This window comes from Falco naumanni, chromosome 3 (assembly GCF_017639655.2).
Source record: "Falco naumanni isolate bFalNau1 chromosome 3, bFalNau1.pat, whole genome shotgun sequence".
In the NCBI taxonomy this organism is placed as follows: domain Eukaryota; kingdom Metazoa; phylum Chordata; class Aves; order Falconiformes; family Falconidae; genus Falco; species Falco naumanni.
The window spans coordinates 51,403,050-51,424,320 of NC_054056.1; the positions used below are offsets into that span (position 1 = coordinate 51,403,050).

Here is a 21,271-nt window from a genome sequence, read left to right on the forward strand (position 1 = left end):
CTGCAATAGGCTGCTGTTTGTTGATACAGTTGCCCCAAATGTAGCAGCTATGCATTTTTATGCCAGCAGAGGATCTAGACCTGACCTTGTATGTCAGAGTTCTGTCCTCTATATGGAAATACTATATATAAATATTGTACATAAATATGACATGCAAATAATCCATACCTGAATTTAAGGAGTATGTTTGCTTATTTCCTTCCCTTCCTCTAGATCTGAATTTCTAGAGAACAGGCTGTGGTTTGTGGTTCAGAAATAATTCAATTAGTCTCATCTAAACCAGCCTGACCTTTAAAATTACTTTGTGCGGCTATCCTATCTGAAAGAAAAGGAGTAGCACTGCAGAAAGGTAAGCTCAATAGATTTGCCCTTGAGCTCGTTTCATTTTACTAGCCAAGAAACCTTTGCTTTTCTGCTTGCTGAGATGTGGTGCCAAGATGTGGCTCATGTACTCTGAAATAATCAGAGTATTTCAATATACTCTTTTAATTAATAATTCTGCACTTGCATCTTTCAAGTCACATAGAATTCCTGTTAATAAATATGCCTGCATATAAATACCCAAAGCTTTTATTACGAAGACTAAAAAACCAGATATATGAATTAAACCAAGTAGTTCCTTAAACTATTAAACTGAATTTTTATTTCATGTTCTGAATGAGTATCTTGCAAGGAACTCTGTCTGCAACTGTCACCTGCAAAACAAAAAGCAATTATGCGTATCATCAGTTCTGTTTTCTACTTACTCATGAAGAGGACAGCAGCATCTTCTACAGCAGCTGAGCTTTAAGATGAACAAAGAGGATGGTTCCAACTAATTTATTTTAGTTAAAAACTAAGTGTAGAATGGAGACCTGCTGCAGGTCAGATGGCACAAAATATCTCTTTAAGCCACCACAACCAGTTTGCTTGTGTTTTTGTTACTTTCAGCTGGAAAACACTGATGTAAAAGTTACTTCGTTCGTGACCTGAACTTCCATACAGTAAGAAGAAAAAATCTCTTGAACTCAGAAAATATGGAGTAGTGGACAGCCATTTATGATAATCTTAGGCCATTCCTTACAGATTACTAGAGTATGTATCAGACACCCTGGGCAATAACATCATTAAAGCAAATCTGAGGCAAGGTCCTCCTGAACAGAAATGTTTAAAGTCAGGTGGGACAGAGCTCTGGGCAGCCAAATCTAGGGAAAGATGTCCCTGCTCACGGTGTGGACTTGATGATCTTTAAAGTTCCATTCCAACAAAACCCATCTATGATTTTATGAATGGGAACTGTTGTATCTGCCTACCCTACAGCTTCCCAGGACTGAGAACCAAAACAACTTCTGAACAACAACAATCTGGATAAGGGGACTGAGCACACCCTCAGTACGTTTGCAGGCGACACCAAGCTGGAGGGGAGCATTGACCTGGAGGGCAGGAGGCTCTGCAGAGGGGTCTGGACAGGCTGGACCGATGGGCCAAGGCCGGTTGTGTGAGGTTCAACAAGGAGAAGTGCCGGGTCCTGCACTTGGGTCACAACAACCCCACACAGTGCTATGGGCTTGGGAAAGGACCTGGGGGTGGGGGTGGACAGCCAGATGAACATGAGCCAGCAGTGTGCCCAGGGGGGCAAGAAGGCCAATAGCATCCTGGCTTGTATCCCCCCCAGTGTGGCCAGCAGGACAAGGGAAGTGATTGTCCTCCTGTACTGGGCACTGGTGAGGCCCCACCTCAAATCCCGCGTTCAGTTCTGGGCCCCTCACTGCAGGAGGGACATGGAGGTGCCGGAGCGTGTCCAGAGAAGGGCAGCGAAGCTGGTGAAGGGTCTGGAGCACAAGTCTCATGAGGAGCAGCTGGGGGAACTGGGGTCGCTTAGTTTGGAGGAGACTCAGGGGAGACCTTATTGCTCTCTACAACTACCTGAAAGGAGGGTGTAGGCAGGTGGGGGTTCAGTCTCTTCTCCCAGTAACAAGCGACAGGACAAGAGGAAATGGTCTCAAGTTGCACCAGGGAAGGATTAGATTGGATATTAGGAAAAAATTCTTCCCTGAAAGGGTGGTCAAGCATTAGAACAAGCTTCTGGGGGAGGTGGTGGAATCACCATCCCTAAAAGTGTTTAAAAAACCCACATAGATGTAGGCTGAAGGACATGGATTAGTGATGGACTTGGCAGTCCTGGGTTAATAGTTGCACTTGGTGATCTCAAAGGTCTTTTCCAACCTAAATGATTCTGACTCTGTTCTATGATTCTGCATCTCTCCCTCCTTCTGACAACCTGAAGTGAACAGCTACCAAAAAGATAAATAGTCATCCAGGCAAAAAATGCCAGTCATCTTTGCACCGTCATTAGACCCTTTGGGGGCAGACAATGCATTGCTTGCACTGAAGCAGTGACATTTGAAAGGAGAAATGCTACAGGGAGACTCATGACAGTGAACTAGATACAGTTTACCCTGGATGTGGAAGTGGACTAGTAGCCTCTCTGCTCAGACTTATGGTGGGAGGTTTTATCCTTGAAAACCCAGGCATACTTGAGCTGCTGCTCTTTTCTTGTTATGTTTTTTTTCTGCACATCTTTCAAGTATGCACAGTAAATCTTTATATCCTTCAGACACTTTGAGACATGCTTTGTGAATTTAAACATTAAACCCCACCCCATCCCCCCACCTTCTGAATTTTAAGTCCTGTCAGGAACCACTATATCAAGATATTGCTCATTAAAAACAGGAGATATCTTGATAGGCAACTCACAAATATTCTAAGAGTCTGTATGGTAAACAGAAATACTTGTATATTTGAGTTTCTTCTCTAAAACAAACTGATAGAAAAGGTCAATCATAATTACCCAAGAAAGAATGGCAAAACTCAAAGGCTGGTCTCTGGGATGCCAGCACTTAAGTATGATACAGGATTTAATGTTGCTTGGTCAGATGGCCATGGCAGCACATGAGCCTGGGAAGGACAGAAAAAACATGAAAGAAGAGGAAGATGCCTGCACTGCAAAGCAGGACTGTTCACCTACAAGCATGGAATTAAGTACTGACTGGCAACAAGGCACTGGATTATGCAATTCTCAGAGAGTACGAAAATAAACTTCCCCTGGAGTATCTAAATACTGTGGTATTGGAAATGACCCATAGCTAAAACATACAAGATAAAGAGAGGTTCCGATCAGCTTGGAATGAAACTACCCTGACTTTTCCATCACTTTGTCTTTCTATCCTGCTCATTCCTAAAAAACTAAAAAGTTTTCTTTAAGATCTGCTTATGAAGGTTTTTTTCACCAGTTTAAGTGTTTTTGGTTTCAGATCATATTCCAATCCTGTCACTACTGACCTCAAAAATTCACAGTAATTTGATCTTTACTCACATGAAGTAAGACCTGACTGCAGAGATACACCCATGACTTTGCAATGGGGCTTTAGCTGACCTGAATAATATCAGAAGAAAAAAAAAAAAATCTATTCACCTCTAAGTTCTCCAGTCAGAGAAGGATGTTTTAAGAGGAAGCCTGGTAAATTTATGAATAGGATTGTGTGATGCAGTTGTCAGTGATAGTAGTACGAATGAGATCTTATTACTCAGAAGCTGTTTTCTAGCCTTTTGGCACTATGTACACTTGATTTGAGTTAGTTATTTTAAAGTTCTGACTTCAGTAACCCAGCTCATTGTAACCTTAACAATATATAACAAAATCTAATGGTACTCTATAACTCCCTGCCCTAACTCAGACTTCCTCTCCCTTCTTCCATTGGGCAACTATTCTTTACCCCTGCAATATGAGGTATCAATTTTGAAGAGCAAAATATCACAAGCCTCCTGTTCCTCTGGATGAAGTGAGAACCACGAAGCACTCTTAGCGAGCCAGACTCGTGCATGTGCTATTTTCAGTAGGCTCTCTAGATATCAAAGTAAACACGATTCCCCACACGACACAGATAGGTAACTTGTGCCAAGTTATTTATTTGAGATGCTGGAAGAACCAAAAAGCAGTAGAAAGGACCATGCAACCTATACAGAAAACTCCTCAACCACTTGAGGAGGTCAACTTGCCAGCTACTAATTGAATCAAGAAGCATTATGGCTGCAGAGAGTTGTGTGCTTCAGAAACAGCAGTATTAGAGGCTATTGTCATGTTGTTTGCTGTTGTCCCTCTGCCAAAGGTTACGGAGTCTAGATTTTGGCAAGAACTCCTCCAAAGGAGCTCTTGCTAATCTGCCGTGGGAAATAATGAGCAGGTTCTTACAAACAGAGGCTGTGGAAAGATGAATTCTGTATCTATTTGTGCTGAACACCAACCAACTCCACAGCTCTGCTGTCAAAAGGGATCACACAAGTGCCCCCTGATCGAGGCCATGCAAAGGGGCTTTCTCCTCATAAGCTGTTAACTTCACCTGAGGTAGGCGAGTGCTCGGGTGATCCTTGCTGCTGGCCGTATGGGTGAGTGAGTGCTGGCTGGCAGGATGAGCAAACCCAGGTAGGGACAGTCACCTCTCTCTCCAAGTGGTGGACAGGTGTCCACCAGCAGACTACAGCTTGCAACAGCGAGCTAGTGCCTGCCAAGGTGACTGCCTGCAGCCTAGGCATGCACATTCCTGCTAACAGAGCAGCAAATGGTGGGACCGAGAAGCTGGGCCTGGCACTACCTATAGACTGCAGAGCTGCACTTTCAAGACCTTTCCTTTCTGTCACAGACTAACCTCTTAGTAGTAAACTTCCTCCAAAAAACCAATCTAGGGAAGCTAAACTCTCGAGACCAGGGTTTCAATGAATGCTTTGTTACAGAACTGTCTTTTCAATGTGGCTTTTTCATAATGTGATATAAAATGATGGAAACTCGTAAGACAACTACTGCCACAAAGGATGTAATTACCATCCTGGTTTCAGCTGGATTAATTTTCTTCCTAGTAGCTGGCACAGTGCTGTGTTTTGGATTTAGGATGAGAATAACATTGATCACACACTGATGGTTTAGTTGGTGATGAGCAGTCAAGGACCCTTGAAGCTTCTCATACTGCCCTGCCAGCGAGGAGGCTGGGGGTACACAAGAAGCTGGGAGGGGACACAGCCAGGACAGCTGACAAACTGGCCAAAGGGATATTCCCGTACCACATGACATCATGATGAACAATAAAACTGGGAGGACTTAAACTGCAAGGGTCCTACTGCTCAGGGACTGGCTGGGGATTGGGTCAGCAGGTGGTGGGCAACCGTATTGTGCATCACTTTTTATATTTTTTTAATCAGTATTATTATTTTCCTTTCCTTTTCTGTCCTTTTAAACTGTCTTTCTCTCAACACATGAGTTTTACCTTTTTTCTGATTCTCTTCCCCATCTCACTGGAGGGGAGTGAGTGAGCAGCCGTGCGGTATTTAGCTGCCTGCTGCGTCAACGCACACCTACACATCCTCCCCTCCACCCCCAATACAAATCTGAGTCTATTAAGGCAAAACAAAGCACCAATATTATGGCAAGACAAGCTCCTGATACAGAAGTGCCACTGTAGAGAGCTTTATGGCAAGTGCTGGAGGCCGTGATGCCTGTGAAGGACCTTGAAGGCTAAAGAAGAAAGAAAGTAAGATAAGGTTGGCTGAACACCTGGAAGATAAACGGGATATGAAGCCAGGCCGGAGCGGATGCACGATGCAACGTCTCAGCAGCTGGCTGAGAACATGAAACTCACAGAGATAAGAAAGAAGAGAGAAAAAAAATGCAAGAAGTTCAGTGTGTTTGTAGCTTAGTAATTAACCAATTATATGTAGCCAAAAAGTGTGTGAACAGTATTGATTAACCAATGATATTTTAGTATGTTGCACGTGAACAGTGAACGAGGATATATAAGTGTGGGTTTTGGACTAATAAAGGGTCTTCTGGTCAGATTCAGGAGTCCGTGTCTCAGTCTCCTCATGCCACCACGCAAACAGAATACCCAGCAGCTGCACTTCACAAATCTTGTTTTAATCTAAGCAGAAAAGCCTCCAGTTTTGCACTACTTTTTTTTCTTAACCAAGCATGTAGTGCTGTTACTAGAAGCAGTTTATCACATTCATTTACTTCATGTTGTGCCAATAACATACCCTAGATTATGAGAAACAGCTTTGAACTCTGATTAAGAAACCTCAGCTGGTTTAAAAAAACCCATACTATACATCAATTATCCATCACCTCCTTGCATTCAGAGACCAGGAAAAATACATTGAAAGCCAGGTTTCTTTTAATGTGTTTCAGCTGGGAGCATGTAATCCCTCATGAGCCTGAACAAGTCTGTAGTCTATACATGTAACAGGCACTGAATAAACATGAATAAGGACCTCTAAGGGCAGTGAGGATGCTGCAAAACTGTATGTATCAAGGAACCCAGGAAAAGAAAGGTAACAAATATTCACAATTAAAATTAATGTAATCATAATGATAATGGTGAGGCTAACGTATAAAACGCAGGACTTGCAAATAAACAAGATATTCACAGGTTCTGCAAAACTATCATGCCAGCTCCCTTTGTCTCTTAGTTTCTCAGCCGTAGCACTGCATGATGGCACTGTGCTGTGCCCCTCCTGGTGATGTTTTCATAAACCGTCCTAGTTCAGGGTGAGTCAGAAGTTTTACTGGACTCCCACTGAAGTAGATATGCTCACATGCCTGTGATGGAGCCTTTTCAGAAGCCAAGAATACTCTCGCATACCATAATGCCAATTCCTAGCTTCCCACAGTGCTGTATTTACTACACATCAAAAGCCCATTTCTGCTAATGCATACAGGAGAGAAACTCAAGTGTCACAATCAATTTAATCCGGCATTCATCCAGGCTGCTGCCTTTGCCCTCATCCCTGCCTGCTTGTTCCTGCTGCTTAGGATTTGTTTTGTGAACTCAGAGGACTAGTCAGTCTGGAAACTAACCTGGGAAATAAGTCTTCCATAAAAAGCTTAATTTTCAGCTGAATCAATTCTCACACCCAGTTTGCAGTGAGGCTGTGTGAACAGTAAAAGCGTGAGGGTGCAGGGAGGAGAGCGAGCTGTGTGCAGGGGAAAGTGGAAATGCTCTTCTTTGCAAGAACAATGATTTTTGCTAGATTAAGCCAGTCATAGAGCTAGAGCTTTATTTATAGCACAGGAGAACATACGGAGTCCAGCAAGAACTGGGGTTTTATTGCACTAGATATTCAATCTTTCATCCAAAATGCCGGCTATCTATGCCTGAGACAATTCTGCCACAGTCAAATAGAGAGGAACAAGAATCAGATGCTGTAGTACGTCAGGGCACACCAGAGAATTCCTCCTTGAATTTTTCTTCCTACAGTATCAGTGCACATGTACGTGAGCCTGTACCATTACTTTCTCCTTCCTCCAGTGAAAGGAACTAAAGGGATTTCTGTTGTTTTAATTCTAATTTATTTTGGATGAGGGGCTAGGGAGAGAAAAGCTTTCAGGTGGTGCTTTATGAGTTTTCTTTTTTTAAAAAATAAATTTAATTCTCATGCAGTGAGTGCAATTACTCCCTTTTCTCTGAAGACACTGAGGGTCCATACACTCCTAGTCTTTTGGCACTCAAGTTCCTAAGTCTTCACCTAGATCCTGGACTAATCTGCTAAAGCTTTGACAATGGCTAGTTAGTACATTCCGATATATATATATCATATATAAAAAAAACATATACCACCAATCTACAAGTCTTCTGCTATTCCTGCAGATTTTCTTCTCTACTGTACAATAGCTGAAATCTATTGTTCAATAATGACTAAAACATTCATACATTGCTCATGGGTTTATTATTTATTTAAAAAAAAAAACAACTTTCCTCCGTTAAGTCACAGAAACATCTCTATGGTTAAAATTAGAAATAGATGAGAAATGACTAAGATTCAGTATTCAACACAGGCAGTCCTTTTCTATTAGCTACAAGCATTTTTGCAAACACATAATTTACCATCTAAGCATTTCAATCTTACACTGAAATGCTTTGAAGAAGATTTATAAGCAGACATGTGTATTACAACCTATAATTTCTTTACGTTTCAAACAGTTCCGTACCATACCTCTTCATAACGCAAACAAACTCTGCTTTGCTCTACAAACATACTTATCCTGGCTGCATGCTTGTTACTATCTACAGTAATAAAATTATATTGCTGAAATGGATAGTTTAAAGATTATGAGTACATGGATTTCTAATAAAAAAAGCTATTTCTCTCAAAACTTTTCTTTAAATAGTGGCTCAACTATGGTGATCTTTTAGTATTCTGGAAGCCAAACTAACATTCAAATAGCTAAATAAAAAGCTTTGGAATGTAACTATTAAAGACAACGTAACAAAGATGCTCCATTACCTTTTGGTGGGGAATTGAGCACTATCTAGTATCTCTTATTTCTGCAAAAAACTAATGGCTATGAACAAATAAAGTACAATTAGAAGCGTTATGCAAAATTAAATCAGTTAGTATTCAACCTATACTATCATACATAACAAGATACATTATATTCAATCTCAGTAAAAAATTATGCTTTAAAGTTAGTTTTAAAATGCATGCATTAGTTTAAAATGTGTCAAACTTGTCATATATGTACAGAAAAATTTAGAAAAACTGTACTATTTTATGACATTAATTCATGACTGATTCTAAGCTTTAAAAAGCAGGCCAAAATTTTTCCTTTAATCTGGGAACAGTAAGTAATTTTCTGTATAAAGGCTCTTATTTCCATCTTATTTGCACGCAACTTTTACCTAACGACATTACCATCAACGTAGCTCTAATTAAAGGTAAACAACTAAGACAACTGTAGTTTAGGGAAGCATATCAATTTACTGTGCTACAGCTCAGGCAGATCAGAAGCTTTTGGGTCCATAATCACGTCCTATGCTGGACCAAATGCTCCCAGTGTTTGTCAGAACTTATTTAACAGACCAGCAAATCCTCGTATGACTGACAAATCTTTCATGTTATGGGCTCTCAGGCCACTGTTAAAAGCTGGGTGAGAATCATATCCTAAGTTTAAGCTAATAAGATTTCACTGCACAGTTTGGTCCTAATTCCTACAACAAAAAAATACTGGACATAACATTTAAAAGTCTGTTTTTCAGCAGTCCATTTCATGGGCCCATTTGTGATATTTCATTCTGTCTTGTCCGCGTTGTTCATATATATCAAACTTCAAAGCGGATGGATGGCAGCTCCCTACCCTGGCAGGGAAACCCTCCCAGCCACGGCCACCCTGCACCTTGCTTGAGCCTAGGTAGGCAGGCTGGGAGACAGACCAGTGCCTCTTTGTTTGCTCCACCATCAGCACTGCGGGGTTCCAGATCCCTACCATGCCAGTCCAAGTTTTGTAAATAAACCCTCCTGTCTTCCCCTTTCAGTCCACACACAAGAACAGATCGCTCATAGCCATTTTATAACAAATACATCTACCTCGCTCATAGTCATTCACCTAGCTTCAGTGCTATATAACTATCTGTAATCAGAGAGTCAAAACTGAACCTGGATCCAGTTTTTCCCCACATTGTTCAAATCACCTTCAAGGGAGGCTTGTGAATAACACCACCACGCCATGGTGTACATTGCCTCAGCCAGAATACTTATCCTTGATAGGCTTGCCAAAGAAAACAAGAACGAAGAGAGCAGGCTTGCTGAGGATAAGGGGTTTGCAAAATTAATCCAGTTTTGCAAATGATAAAAAACAGCTTCTGGAAAATGGTGGTCCAAGCTCAGTGCTTCTCCTCTAAGACCAAAATCTCTTCTTCCCCAGACATCTTGACAACTAACTGAAGCAAACTGATAGACAGGGCTTTGAATAGGCAAGTTTTTCCTGGCATCCCAGCCACATGATCACCCTCAGCACATCCATATTCTTTTGGAAACAGGAGATTAGGCTCCCAAACATGCACAACACCAAGCTGCAACTCAATGTTTCAGTTTTGAGATTTGCAGAATACACAGCCAGGTACATCATCTATTCACAAGGCTAAGATCTGTTTTATCATCACACTTTGTAATGCTTAGGGATTTCCAATGGCCAAATAAGACAGTGTTCTGGACTAATGTCATTTTGGAAGTGGGATCTAAAAAGCTATTTCTCATTTTAGATTAAAAATAATCAAAGGAAATTAGGTTCATAATTATAGTTCATAAAACCATATGCTTCTCTTTCTAGTAAAACCTTTCAGCAACTTATCTGTTTTCTGCACTGACCAGCTTACAAAACGTTCAATAACGTCCCTTTCAGAAGGTTCCTCATTTTCATGCAAATACCTATACAACACTTCAAAGCTGCCACAAATCAGGTTAATTTTTCCACGACAGTATCTGAAACATGGGTTTTCTTGGCTATTTTCCCATAGCTAAAATACATCACTTGGAAAATGCTCTCTTTTAAGTTACTAACTCCACCCAGAAGATGCAAGAAATCCATAAGATGCTTTTACTTGCAAAAAACTCAGTGAGAACACTAGCTCAGTAAAAATCCCTGTATTATTCAGCCTCTTAGGGCTATCTATCTATAAATTTTACAACAGCAACCAATATCACTTGCACCCAGGATGCAAAAAGCTGCTCTTAAAAATGGATTATAGCTTTTAATAAATGGATTCTTTAGCTCTGACTAAAATTACTGCCTTGTATCTATTTGATGCTTCGTTCTCTTCAGAAATTAGATATTGATGAGAATCTGGGTCACAAAAGGTATTTGAATTTCTGTGCAATATGAGGGTGAATGAAGAGAGACACAAACAGTTCTGAAGTACAGTTAGCATCCAACACATCTTTTAAGGAGAGTAAGCATCATCACACTTCATTATTTTAGTATGACCAAAATGAAAGATAACAGCACAGTGATATGATCCTTTCATATAACCATGGTGATATGAGATGAAGACAGGAGATATTTTTAAATTTTCCAGTATTATTATTCTTAAGAGGCTGCAAGAATAAATTTAAAGGGGGAGGGTGCAGTGTCAAAATGAGCACTTAGCTTGTTTTTCTATATATGATGCCAGCACACAAAAACTAACTTGCAGGTACAGGGTTCAGATGCCACATACTTTACTGGGATGTCTCTCTACTGTAAGATTTAGGGCTCAAAATGATTAGTGAATGTTGGCTGCGGAAGGCTTCTAGAACTTCATAGTACCAGTGATGAGCCAGATGATGCCATCAACACCACATGCCTCACAGGGATTTGTGATGTTCAGATAATTCAGATAAATATTGCATCAAACCAAATCCTGGTGAAGGAGATTTGGAAGCCAGAGAGAACTATTTTAAGCTCTTATTTCCAGTGAAGGTATGTTTTTGTTTTATAGCTAAGTGAGACCAACAGATAGCTGCTGCAGAAAGGAGCAACCCTGCTGTCCCTTCTCTTGACTGTACTTGTCTGACTCTGCAGTAAGTCTGTTCAGGGAGCTGAATCAACAAAACTTCTACAAAACGATGCAATCATTTTTTCTGCCAGTTTAGTTTCCTGTGAAAGCACACTGCCAAAGAGCCAAGCAGGAGGGCAGAGGAGAAAGCCCATCCCTTGCATCAGTGACCACCTATTAGACCGACTAATTTGTGATACAGAAGCACTCCCCAAATTCCTGTCCACAGTAGAGTTCCTAAATGGACTGAGCTGGGCAGAGGGGGATCTGGGGTTGAAAACAGCAACATATTTATTCGTAATTCTGTGGATTTACATCTTGTAAAGAATCATGACATGGCACAGAGCCATCTTTTATTATAAAAAGTCACACACAGAATTTTACAAGGCACTACAATGATTTGTGTTCAGCATTTTTACCCAAACTCATACTCCTACGTTTGAAGCTTGCCCTCTAGGATCACCTGCAGCCCAGTTCAAGGTTTTAAGACTTCCTCCATACATTCAAAATCTGATTTAAAAAAAAAATAAATAAACCAACTTCTGTCCATGGTCAGTAATGTCGCTTCCAGGCAGAAGCATTTTTTTGTCATGGCTCAGAGGAATCCATGTCAAGTAGAATGAAGACAAAGGCAGAAAGCGGCATGTTGTCAAAGGACAGTATGGTCTAATTTATTACTACAACTGAGCCTCTGTGCAACTGTGGCCAGTGGAAGAGACGTTTATTGTATTAGCTTGATTGTAGCAATGTATGCAGGGGAAAGGCTCTTGAAGAGGTACCAGGAAAGGAGAAGAAAAGAACAGGAAAAAGCTTTTCCTTTGCTGAACAGCAATATGCAACTCAGATAAAATGTTGACAAGTTAGGATTTATTTCTCCTAGAAGCCAATTCCTAATCAGTTTCCTGATACCATGAAATTGCCAAATGACATTTTGAAAAACATTTTTCTTCCAGTTATTTGCATGCTTAACTAAATGGGCTGAGGAATGTGTCTTACCATACAAGTATCCAGGTCCTCCAAACGTTCTATCTCTGTCAACTCCTCAACTGTGATGACAGAGCGTTTAGCTGGTTTTTCTTCAGCTAACTCAATTTCCAGCGATTCCTGCTGTGGAAGCGGTTTGCCACGTCTAGTCAAATGGTCAGCCTGGAGTCAAGGATAAAGACAGGAATACATCAATCAAACTGCTAAAAAAAGGCAAACCAAACCCAACCAGAAAGCTTACGGAACTGAAGTGATCACTGATCCTAGATGACCAATTACAAAAGCAAAGCTCAGTTGTGTGTGTTAATCTTCACACAGGGTTTGTTTTCGTTTGGGTTTCCCCATCCCCACCCTCTTTTTTTTGATGGAAAACCCCTTCCATCACACATTCTAAGAAAGAAGGGAGAAAGTCTAACATGAAAAAAGAAAAGGTAAAAGGTCACATAAAAAGCCATGCTACTTTTTAGTTATAACAGTATTATGGAGGTTCCTCAGCATTTGTCCTGTCTTTATCATAAAGAAAATAAAGAGGTGGAAGAGAGGCTTTGTCCAGAACCCTTTTTTTTAAAAAAAAAAAAATAAAACGAACAAGGACAAATACAATTTCTGTGAACGACTATCATAATAATTACATAACCAAAATGTTATCGCTCGCTGTTCAAAACACAGGACAACTTTTTTAAATACCTCAATTCTGTTTCTCTGAAGAAATAGGTAGGGGTTATCATAACTGAAAAGAATTCATCACTGACAGATCTATGGGATAAGATATATATTTTTTTAAATATCAAAGAGGAAAAAGTCTTAACAATAATAAAATTCATTTCTAGATCTGCATAGCAAAAACTGTTACTAAGAACATAGAAAATGTTATATAAACCACCCTGGATTGTACTTGGAATGGAGTAGGTTCATGTTGTCAGGAAAATGATGAAATATTTTCTAGTTCTGTTGATAACTAAAGGGAATATTGAATAATATATATTAAAAGCTACTATCTGAAGATCAGCTAGTCCAAATGACTTAGTCCCAAATGCCTTCAAGGAGGCAGGTAGGGAGGAGCTGCAGTCCACCGTTTAACATCCACATGACCCTGGACAACCAGTGGATTGCAGTTTTGTTGAACAAAAAGGGTAAGCAGATGACCTGAGTCAATTATAGCTCACTTAGCCTAGTTTCTACTTCAGAAAAAAGTCACTGGAAACCTTTATGGATTTATCTTTAATCACACTAAAATAGCTAGAATAATAATTAATGCTAGTCATCATCACATTGGGCAAACTCAGGTCTTGTCGAACAAGGTTTATTTTTCAAATTTGCCTCAAACACTACTGTGTCAATACAACATACACAGATACTTGTAGGCGGCTGAATCAGTAGTACATGACACTCCAATTTAAGGAGCTGGCACAGAACTATAGCAGTGCATTTAACTTTTTCTGTATTAAGAGCTAGCTGCCAGCTCTCAGATTGCAGCTGTCAGTTGAAGATTAACACTAACTAATTAGATGGGAGTTCCTCTACCAGCATTTTTGAGATCCATACTCGTCAATGTTTTCATCAGTGATATACCACCTGAAATAACCTGCAGCTAACAGAAACATAGGATAGTTAAACAGGGAAAGGGACGCATTACTAATGCAGGCCCAAATGGGTCACAAATCAACTCAAATCAAATGTACATACTATCTTTCCTTAGGAACTAAGAGCACTGGCAATTAGCTATGGACACAATCCTGAAAAGCGGCAAGTGTCAAGTGTCCAGAAGCCATTACTGGGAGGGAGATCTAGCAAACTGAGTCCTGAAAATTATCTGTAACTGAGACACTATCAAAAGGAAGAAATTCTTACCTCCTTGGCTATGTAAACACAAGGAGTAAAGAATATGAGGAGAAAAACAATTTCAGTGCCACATACAGTGACAGCTAAAGCATTGGAATGGTCTGTCTGGTTCTGGGGACCATAATTTTAAAAGAGGCTTTTAAAACAGCTGGAGAAAGTGCAGAGGACTGTTCCTGAAGTGACTCACAAGGCTGGAGAAAATGACTTAGTGTGTTGTGCAATAGCTCTGGACAGAGACAGCCCACTGCTCCTGCCAGCTGAGCCTGCTCCAGGACCAGCTGGAGCTAATTAATGTGGCCACTCACACAGCAGGCTGATGCTGCTGCATAGCTCCTGAGACCACAGGTTGTATCTTTACACAATGCTGCTCTGTATCATGACGACACACCCTCAAATAACCCAGTCTTTTAATTTATTTTAAAAGGAAAATAAAAGTGGGGATGGGGAGAGTGATTTCTTTTTTTTCTGTGTATGAGAACTTCTATAGAGAGGAAATAAAGAGAAACATATATGGTTCCCCTATCTTGTGGGGAAAAGCATCTGAAAAAATTCACAACTGCAAGCTGAAGCCAAAGAAATTTCAATTAGAAATGAAGAGCCATTTCAATCAGGAGAATGACCACCCACTGGCTTCTTTAAAAAAACAGTACTGGATTCTCCTTACAGAGGCTCACTGCATTAGAAGTAAAAATGTTTTTCTATGGATACATAGTTCTTTATTTAACTGTGCCTCCTGACAGCTCGGCACTTGCAAATAACAGTGTTTCCTATGTTTCTACTCTTTTCTTTTCAAACTTGATACCTACATTCCTGAGGCAGTCTCAAGACTTACCCCTTCTGGGCGCAAGGTCTCAGCAGTCCCTCCCCTAAAGAATGAAATTTCACCTCTCATTTCATGAGCTACCAACCTTTATCATCTCATCAGGACAAGTACTGGTACTGTCCTTAACTAATGACTCAATGCTGCATCTTGATGGAATTTTTAGTTTTAGATCTGACAATAGTGCAAAAGGTAATAGGACAAAAATGTAAAGCAACATCTTCTAAGGTTGCACCTTCCTTAAAACATAGAGGCAAGAATCCCATGATCATATTTCAAATTATGTCAATGATGCCAATGAAAATAAGAGCAATTTCAAAATCGAGCTGTGCTAAGGAGAAACCGAAGTAAATGGCATTGTTAAGATGCCCGGCATATTCAAATATCAGTCAGGCAAATACTCACCAGTTTGTGATGACAATGGGAAAGTGCATCTAGGATTTCATCTACAACTCGGTCAGACAGGAAAGAAGCTACTGTCAGCTTTACTTCACTGTGTGAGGATTAAAAATGAGACAGAGAAATTTTTAATTCATGCAGGAGAATTTTGTCTTTATTACACATTCAACAGTGTAACTATTATCCACAGTGCTATCACTTTATTTGAAGTAAAACATTTGAGCGTGTCGGATACATGACTGCGGGTTTCTGAAATAAACTCATGAATCACACAATAAACACAAGAGCCTCTGTACCATATTTAACCTGCTTCTAACATTTTTCTAAGACCTGAAATGAAAACATCTGGGTAAGAAAGCTGAATAAAAACCACATGTGAAACTCGGCGGGGAACACTCCACCACTGAAGTCAGAGAAACACTCATCTCAGATGAATGGGATTAGGGCAGGGGGACAGTGCTGTCCCTTTAGCACTACTGCACTGAACAACTACGTTCCACTCGTTTCCTTAATCCCCTCCTGTTTGTCTGCCAGCTGAAGGACAGCCAGCCATGCAATGCCGCTTCTCCAGTCTTTGCCAAAACAACCTTGCTTCCTCTTTTTGCTCTAGGTAGCCACTTTTTGTCTCAAGAACTTCACATCAGCCATTCTCATTACACAGATGCACACAGAACACCAACACACCCTGTACACTGAACTGAGGTTTCACTGGTTATTTCCTATCAAGGAATCGTGTACTTTGAATTGCTCCCTTGGGGTCTTTGGCCACAGTACAAATGGCTCAGGCTATGGAGGGCAGATGATTTGCAGATGACAAGCACATACGCCTGAGCTGCAGCCCAAAGCTCCATCTCTCCTGCCTCTACAGTTTCAAAGACAACTGCTACAACTGACCCTTGCCAGCAAGCAATGTGATTTTGTTTTGAAGTGTTTGTGTGTGGATGGAGTCGCATTGGATTAACAAAGCTATTTCTACCTGGGGCTGGGGTTACTGCTGCAGAAAGCCTGTGGAAAAAGAGTAAGGAACTTCCTGGAAAGGCAATGCAATTCATAGGGAGGTAAAATGGTGGCCAAGCCATGGTGGGAAGAGAATGAGAGTGAAGGGATTTCCCTCCGTTACTTACATACTAATTTCAAACAATATAAGACATGAAGGGTGACAGTGTGGCACCCTCACCCTGTTGACAGTTGCAGCTTTTACAGGTGGAAGGAACACTCTTATTGTCTCAGGGTCAAGATCTGTTTGATAGAACTGAAGCAAAGAAAACTCACACCCTGAACCATTTTAAAAACTCCGAGGGCATGGCTGAACTCTTTAACACCTTTTCTTACCAATTTTGCTGCACTCTGCAAAACTGATTTCTAAGTCTTACTGTTTTCTTCTTCTGCAAAGATAGCAGCATCACAATGCAAAATGACATGCTTTTCCATCAAGCAGAAAGGATTCCTTAGCCAAATGATAGCAACTGCAAACGTTTAAGCACAGGGAAAATACATTAAACTGCATAAATATATTCTCTGGTATATATTTAATGTGAAAAAAAAAAGATGTAGTAAAAGGTCAGGTAAAAGCCTCTTTCTTTTCCCTTTCTGTTTCTTTAAAGAGTGAAGAGTTGTTTAGGGTAACCGTTTCTGCTCCAGGTTTGTGGTTTGAATATCCAGGTTTCCATTTTTTAAGTATGTCTGCCTGCTGTGCACAACTCCCATACAAACAAAAAGTTTTAAAGTGACTGCTACAGCTACAGGACAAGACCAAATGCAGCAACAGACAAAGCACTGCTAATGCTCAAGGCAAGTAAGTGCAATTTCCTTCTATTACAGTAATTCAGTGTTACCTGAGAACATAAATAGGTTTAACAAAATCTGTAGGAGTCATGAAAATGTTATTTGCGTACCATAAGCCAAAACTCGCACTAAATAAAACAGAAGCACATGCATTAACCATGAAGTTAACATCCCTGGAGATCTCAAATATTTGAATCTCCTGAACTAAGTTCACCAGACCTGTAGGGCAATTTCCTGCTCTTTGAATTCCTTAATATAGTTTCTTGTGACTCACAAAAGCATTCAAAAAAATCTTCTACTACACAAACACACATAAATGCAACCCAAAATCTAAATTCTATAACTAATTTTTTTAGATTAGTCTTTTAAAGTACCTAATTTTATTGAGGATATCAATTCCAGATTGCTCCAAGAGGACATTTTTCACGAAAGTGCGTGGGATGGAAATCTTCTCAGTGCTAGCCTCAATCAGGTCTTCACGGATGTGAGCTTTCTTCATCACATTTGGGCAAAGGTTTTCTGCCGCATCCACCATAGACTCAAGGAGTGTCTGCAGCACAGCAAGCAAAAGGTAACAACAAGTACTGAGATTTTCATTAGCTAGAAGATCACAGCATTATTTTGGTACATAGCACTATGACATTTTTAGACATGGATTTTTTACATTTTTTCTTCCTAATTTCCAAACCATTTTGCAATCCAGCTGCAATATAAAAGGTATTATACAAAATAAAGCTAAGAGGGAACAACATACTTGTTTTGAAGATGACCCATCGCTATTCTTGTTTGCCTTTTCAAATATGAAACATTTACATCTCTGTTTAACTGTCAAAACAGTAAGTTAGCTTCCCTTGCGCACCCACCACTGCTGCCTCTGCACGCTGCAGAAGCAGGGCATGCCCGGCTACGGCTGCCTTCACTCGAAACTGTGCCCCGAATCAGCGGTTTTCATCAGACCTGCCAATTCGTAACAGGCATCAGTATATGAAGAAAGGAAACTCATCAGAATTCGGCAAGCTGTAAAGAGCTGGAATACACCAGCCTACTAAGAAGTAGCTACAAGTGTGATTTGCTGTGGGCATACAAAACTTTAATATATGGATCTCATTTACATACATGGAAGTCCAGAGTGAATCTTAGGTGCAGTCAACAATTTTTATTCTTCAATGACTGGTCAAAACCCTAAACCAGGACAGAAGAAAAGCACGCACACTCCAGAAACAGGACCATGTAACCCCCCCCAACCCCCTCAACTTCTCTTTCCTTAAAACAAGTCTCCTCTGCTGAAGGTATGAAGTCAACTCCTTCCCTCTTGGACTTTCTCTTGGAAAAATCTTTCATATATACCTCAATGCTACGGAGTTATGTTATGGAGCCCCTTTCAACTGCATTAGATTTACCTCCTACCTGTGTCTGTGACAAAAGGTAACACTGGTTTAAATCCCATTTTATCACCTACTGATTTCTTTTCCAAAGCCCAGCTCTGACTAGAAGGCTGAAGAACCCTCACACTACAGGCGCAGGTGAGGGCTCACAGTCCCCCACACAGCCATCCTTGTACGAGCTTGTGTCACAAATGTGTCTAATGTACACACGTAAGGATCCAAATGAGACATAGAAACACTACTAGTGCCCTACACCACCGAAACATTTTTCCTCTAATTGCTTTTAATTTTCATACCGAAAAAGATAACGTAGGACCACGGAAGGTATAAAACAGTTAGCTGGTCATCTGGAAAACTACATTTTAAATTCATATTGTTTCATCTACAGGCTGATATGTACCCTGTGTACAGTAAAACAGATTTATTTGTGAACACAAAGGAGTATTTGCTGACAAGACTGGAAATGTTCTTCGTTCAAATTCTCTTCTATATCCACCTTACTCCACCTCCAGTCCCCGTGACTCCAGAAATCTATTTTAGGTATCTTCAGAAGGCTTTCAACCTTCAATTAGCTTGTTTCAGAGATTGCAAGAGGTCAAGCCTCATCAGCACAGGATTTGAAAACAAACTCTCTACGCCCATTCCCAGCATGAAGTGCTACTTAGAAAAGGAGATGATTCTCTCCAGCAGCTGGTGCCTCTGCACACTGAAGCTGTCTCGCTGCTGCGCTCCAGTGACCATGGGGTCTCCTCAGGCTATGATGCTTCCAAAGTGTCAGGGAAAATAAAGCCACTGTCCTTGGTTCATGCTTCAGCATATGTGCAAGACCCATTTTTTCAACTTTGAATCCTCTAAACAAGCCGGACAAGCAGCAACTATTAGAAGAAATCAGATCTTTCAACATATGCCATGTCACATGCAGCCTTTGAGCAGTTTTTTAAGGTGCAAAGGAAGATGGAAAGAAGAGAGGAACAGGACAGAGTCCAGTTTACTGAAATGGGCCAAGTCATCTCCAGCGAGACTGAAGGTTATAACCAAACAGAAAAAGGTACTTAAATATAAAAAGAAACAAAATCATAGTTTCACTGGAACGGTATAGTAAGTAAGCCTAGCACTAACCTCGGTACTTGTAATAGTACACAAATAATGAACTACACCCCTTGAAAACTCTATCAATTTCCTTTTTCTTCTCTATCTCAGTTCACTGGTAAGTGACCTCAGGCTGAACTCCCCTTATCAGAGCTTTTTTCTCTTTGCATAGCCCTACCATAACTGGCAATTTTCATATGTAGATACCGAGTAAGAAACAAAACCACCATCACTGCATAATAATTTTAATGATTCAAAGCAGCATCTTTCAGTCTGTAGCTCTTAACTGACTGATTTTTTAAGTGTAGATTCACAAGGACAACACAGCAGCATGAAGTAGCCGCAGCATACAGGGAAGTCTGACCTTTACAACATTTATTTACAGGTATAAGGGACAACTGCCAATACAGCCAATATGGAGCTCGTTTCTGGGTTCCCATGCTTTCTGCATTTTAAGGACTCCTCCTGCACTCCCTCCTTCAATCCCACAGCCGATTCTGGGGCCGTAACACTAATGAAGAGCTTTTCAAGCCCCTGCTGCCATAGCCACATGGAGGATAAAGAACTTCAATGGCAGAGACAACTGAGCCAGGTAAACTACTAATCAGAATTTCTGACACATCCATTTTTTCTCCATGGCATTTATTCACTGGTGCAACTGTCTAGTCTAACTTGAAAAATCACACTCAACTTCCCAGGAGTTACTGATCTATCACAATCATAGAAGTTATAAAGATTTGCTATGTTGAATTACAGTTGCAGTCTAAGCATGGTCTTTCAAAATGGATTTTGTGAAGAAATGCTGTGTGAAGGTGTCAGTGGGAAGTAGAAGGAAAGACTAAAGACCTTACCTGAGAATTTTCGAATTAATTTTTACTCAAAATACTCAGAGAATGTGCAGTTTAGAAGTTGGATAGAGTTTGAATCTCTTAAGTGCACAACTGAATATGGTTTCTTCAGCGGTGGATTTTAGCTGTTGGTTTCACATTGACTATTATCCTATCTTTCCCTGCCCCCTACTTCCATCCCAAAACCTTTCAGGAATGGAAACTCATAGCTACAGATATTGACTGTGGAGAGGCAAATGTTTCAGTCACAAAGCCACAAATGCCAGCCAGCAGGCACGCAGAAAGAAGAGAACAAAGTCCTCCCCATAATTACTGACTTAACATTTAGGAGAAAGACACAGTGAGTAAAAGGACTGGAGGATGATGATATCTAAAGAAAAAAAATGGAACAGGTGACTGAGCCAGCAAGCCCTTTGCACTAGGACGGAAATTAGAAGGAATAGTTCAAGCACTCCTGTCCTTACAAAACAATCTTTTCTTGCCTAAGCACCATTTATCTGGCTTACTATTTTCTCTTGGGCCCTTGCCAACTGAATAAAGCATCTCCAGGTTCTGTGTATGCAGTGACACCACCAGGACAAGAGAAATGCAAGGGCCTTGCTATAATTTCTCCTTCGGCCAACTCAACTCACTCCAAGATGTTGCTCTTCCCTATTCTAACTCCTTTCTCCCCACCTCCCTTCGCTATTTTGAAGTTACAAAAAAAAAAAACAAACCAAAAAAACCCTTAAAAAAAAATCTCTTATTTGCTTGAAGAGTGTTCACTGTCTTTACGCAATTTCA

The 21,271-nt window shown here is 40.5% G+C and overlaps 1 protein-coding gene across 9 annotated transcripts in view; it reads right to left on the reverse strand.

The window, feature by feature from the left end:
- The window catches only part of CARMIL1 (capping protein regulator and myosin 1 linker 1), a 200,486-nt gene that overhangs the window by 34,322 nt on the left and 144,893 nt on the right, over positions 1-21,271 (reverse strand). For all 9 annotated transcript variants that reach the window (XM_040586308.1, XM_040586309.1, XM_040586310.1 and 6 more), the window contains 3 exons: positions 17,541-17,716; positions 15,388-15,475; positions 12,333-12,482 (listed from right to left, as the gene is read on the reverse strand). In XM_040586308.1, coding sequence (XP_040442242.1) covers positions 12,333-12,482; positions 15,388-15,475; positions 17,541-17,716 — 414 coding nt within the window. The remainder of the gene's footprint in view (positions 1-12,332; positions 12,483-15,387; positions 15,476-17,540; positions 17,717-21,271) is intronic.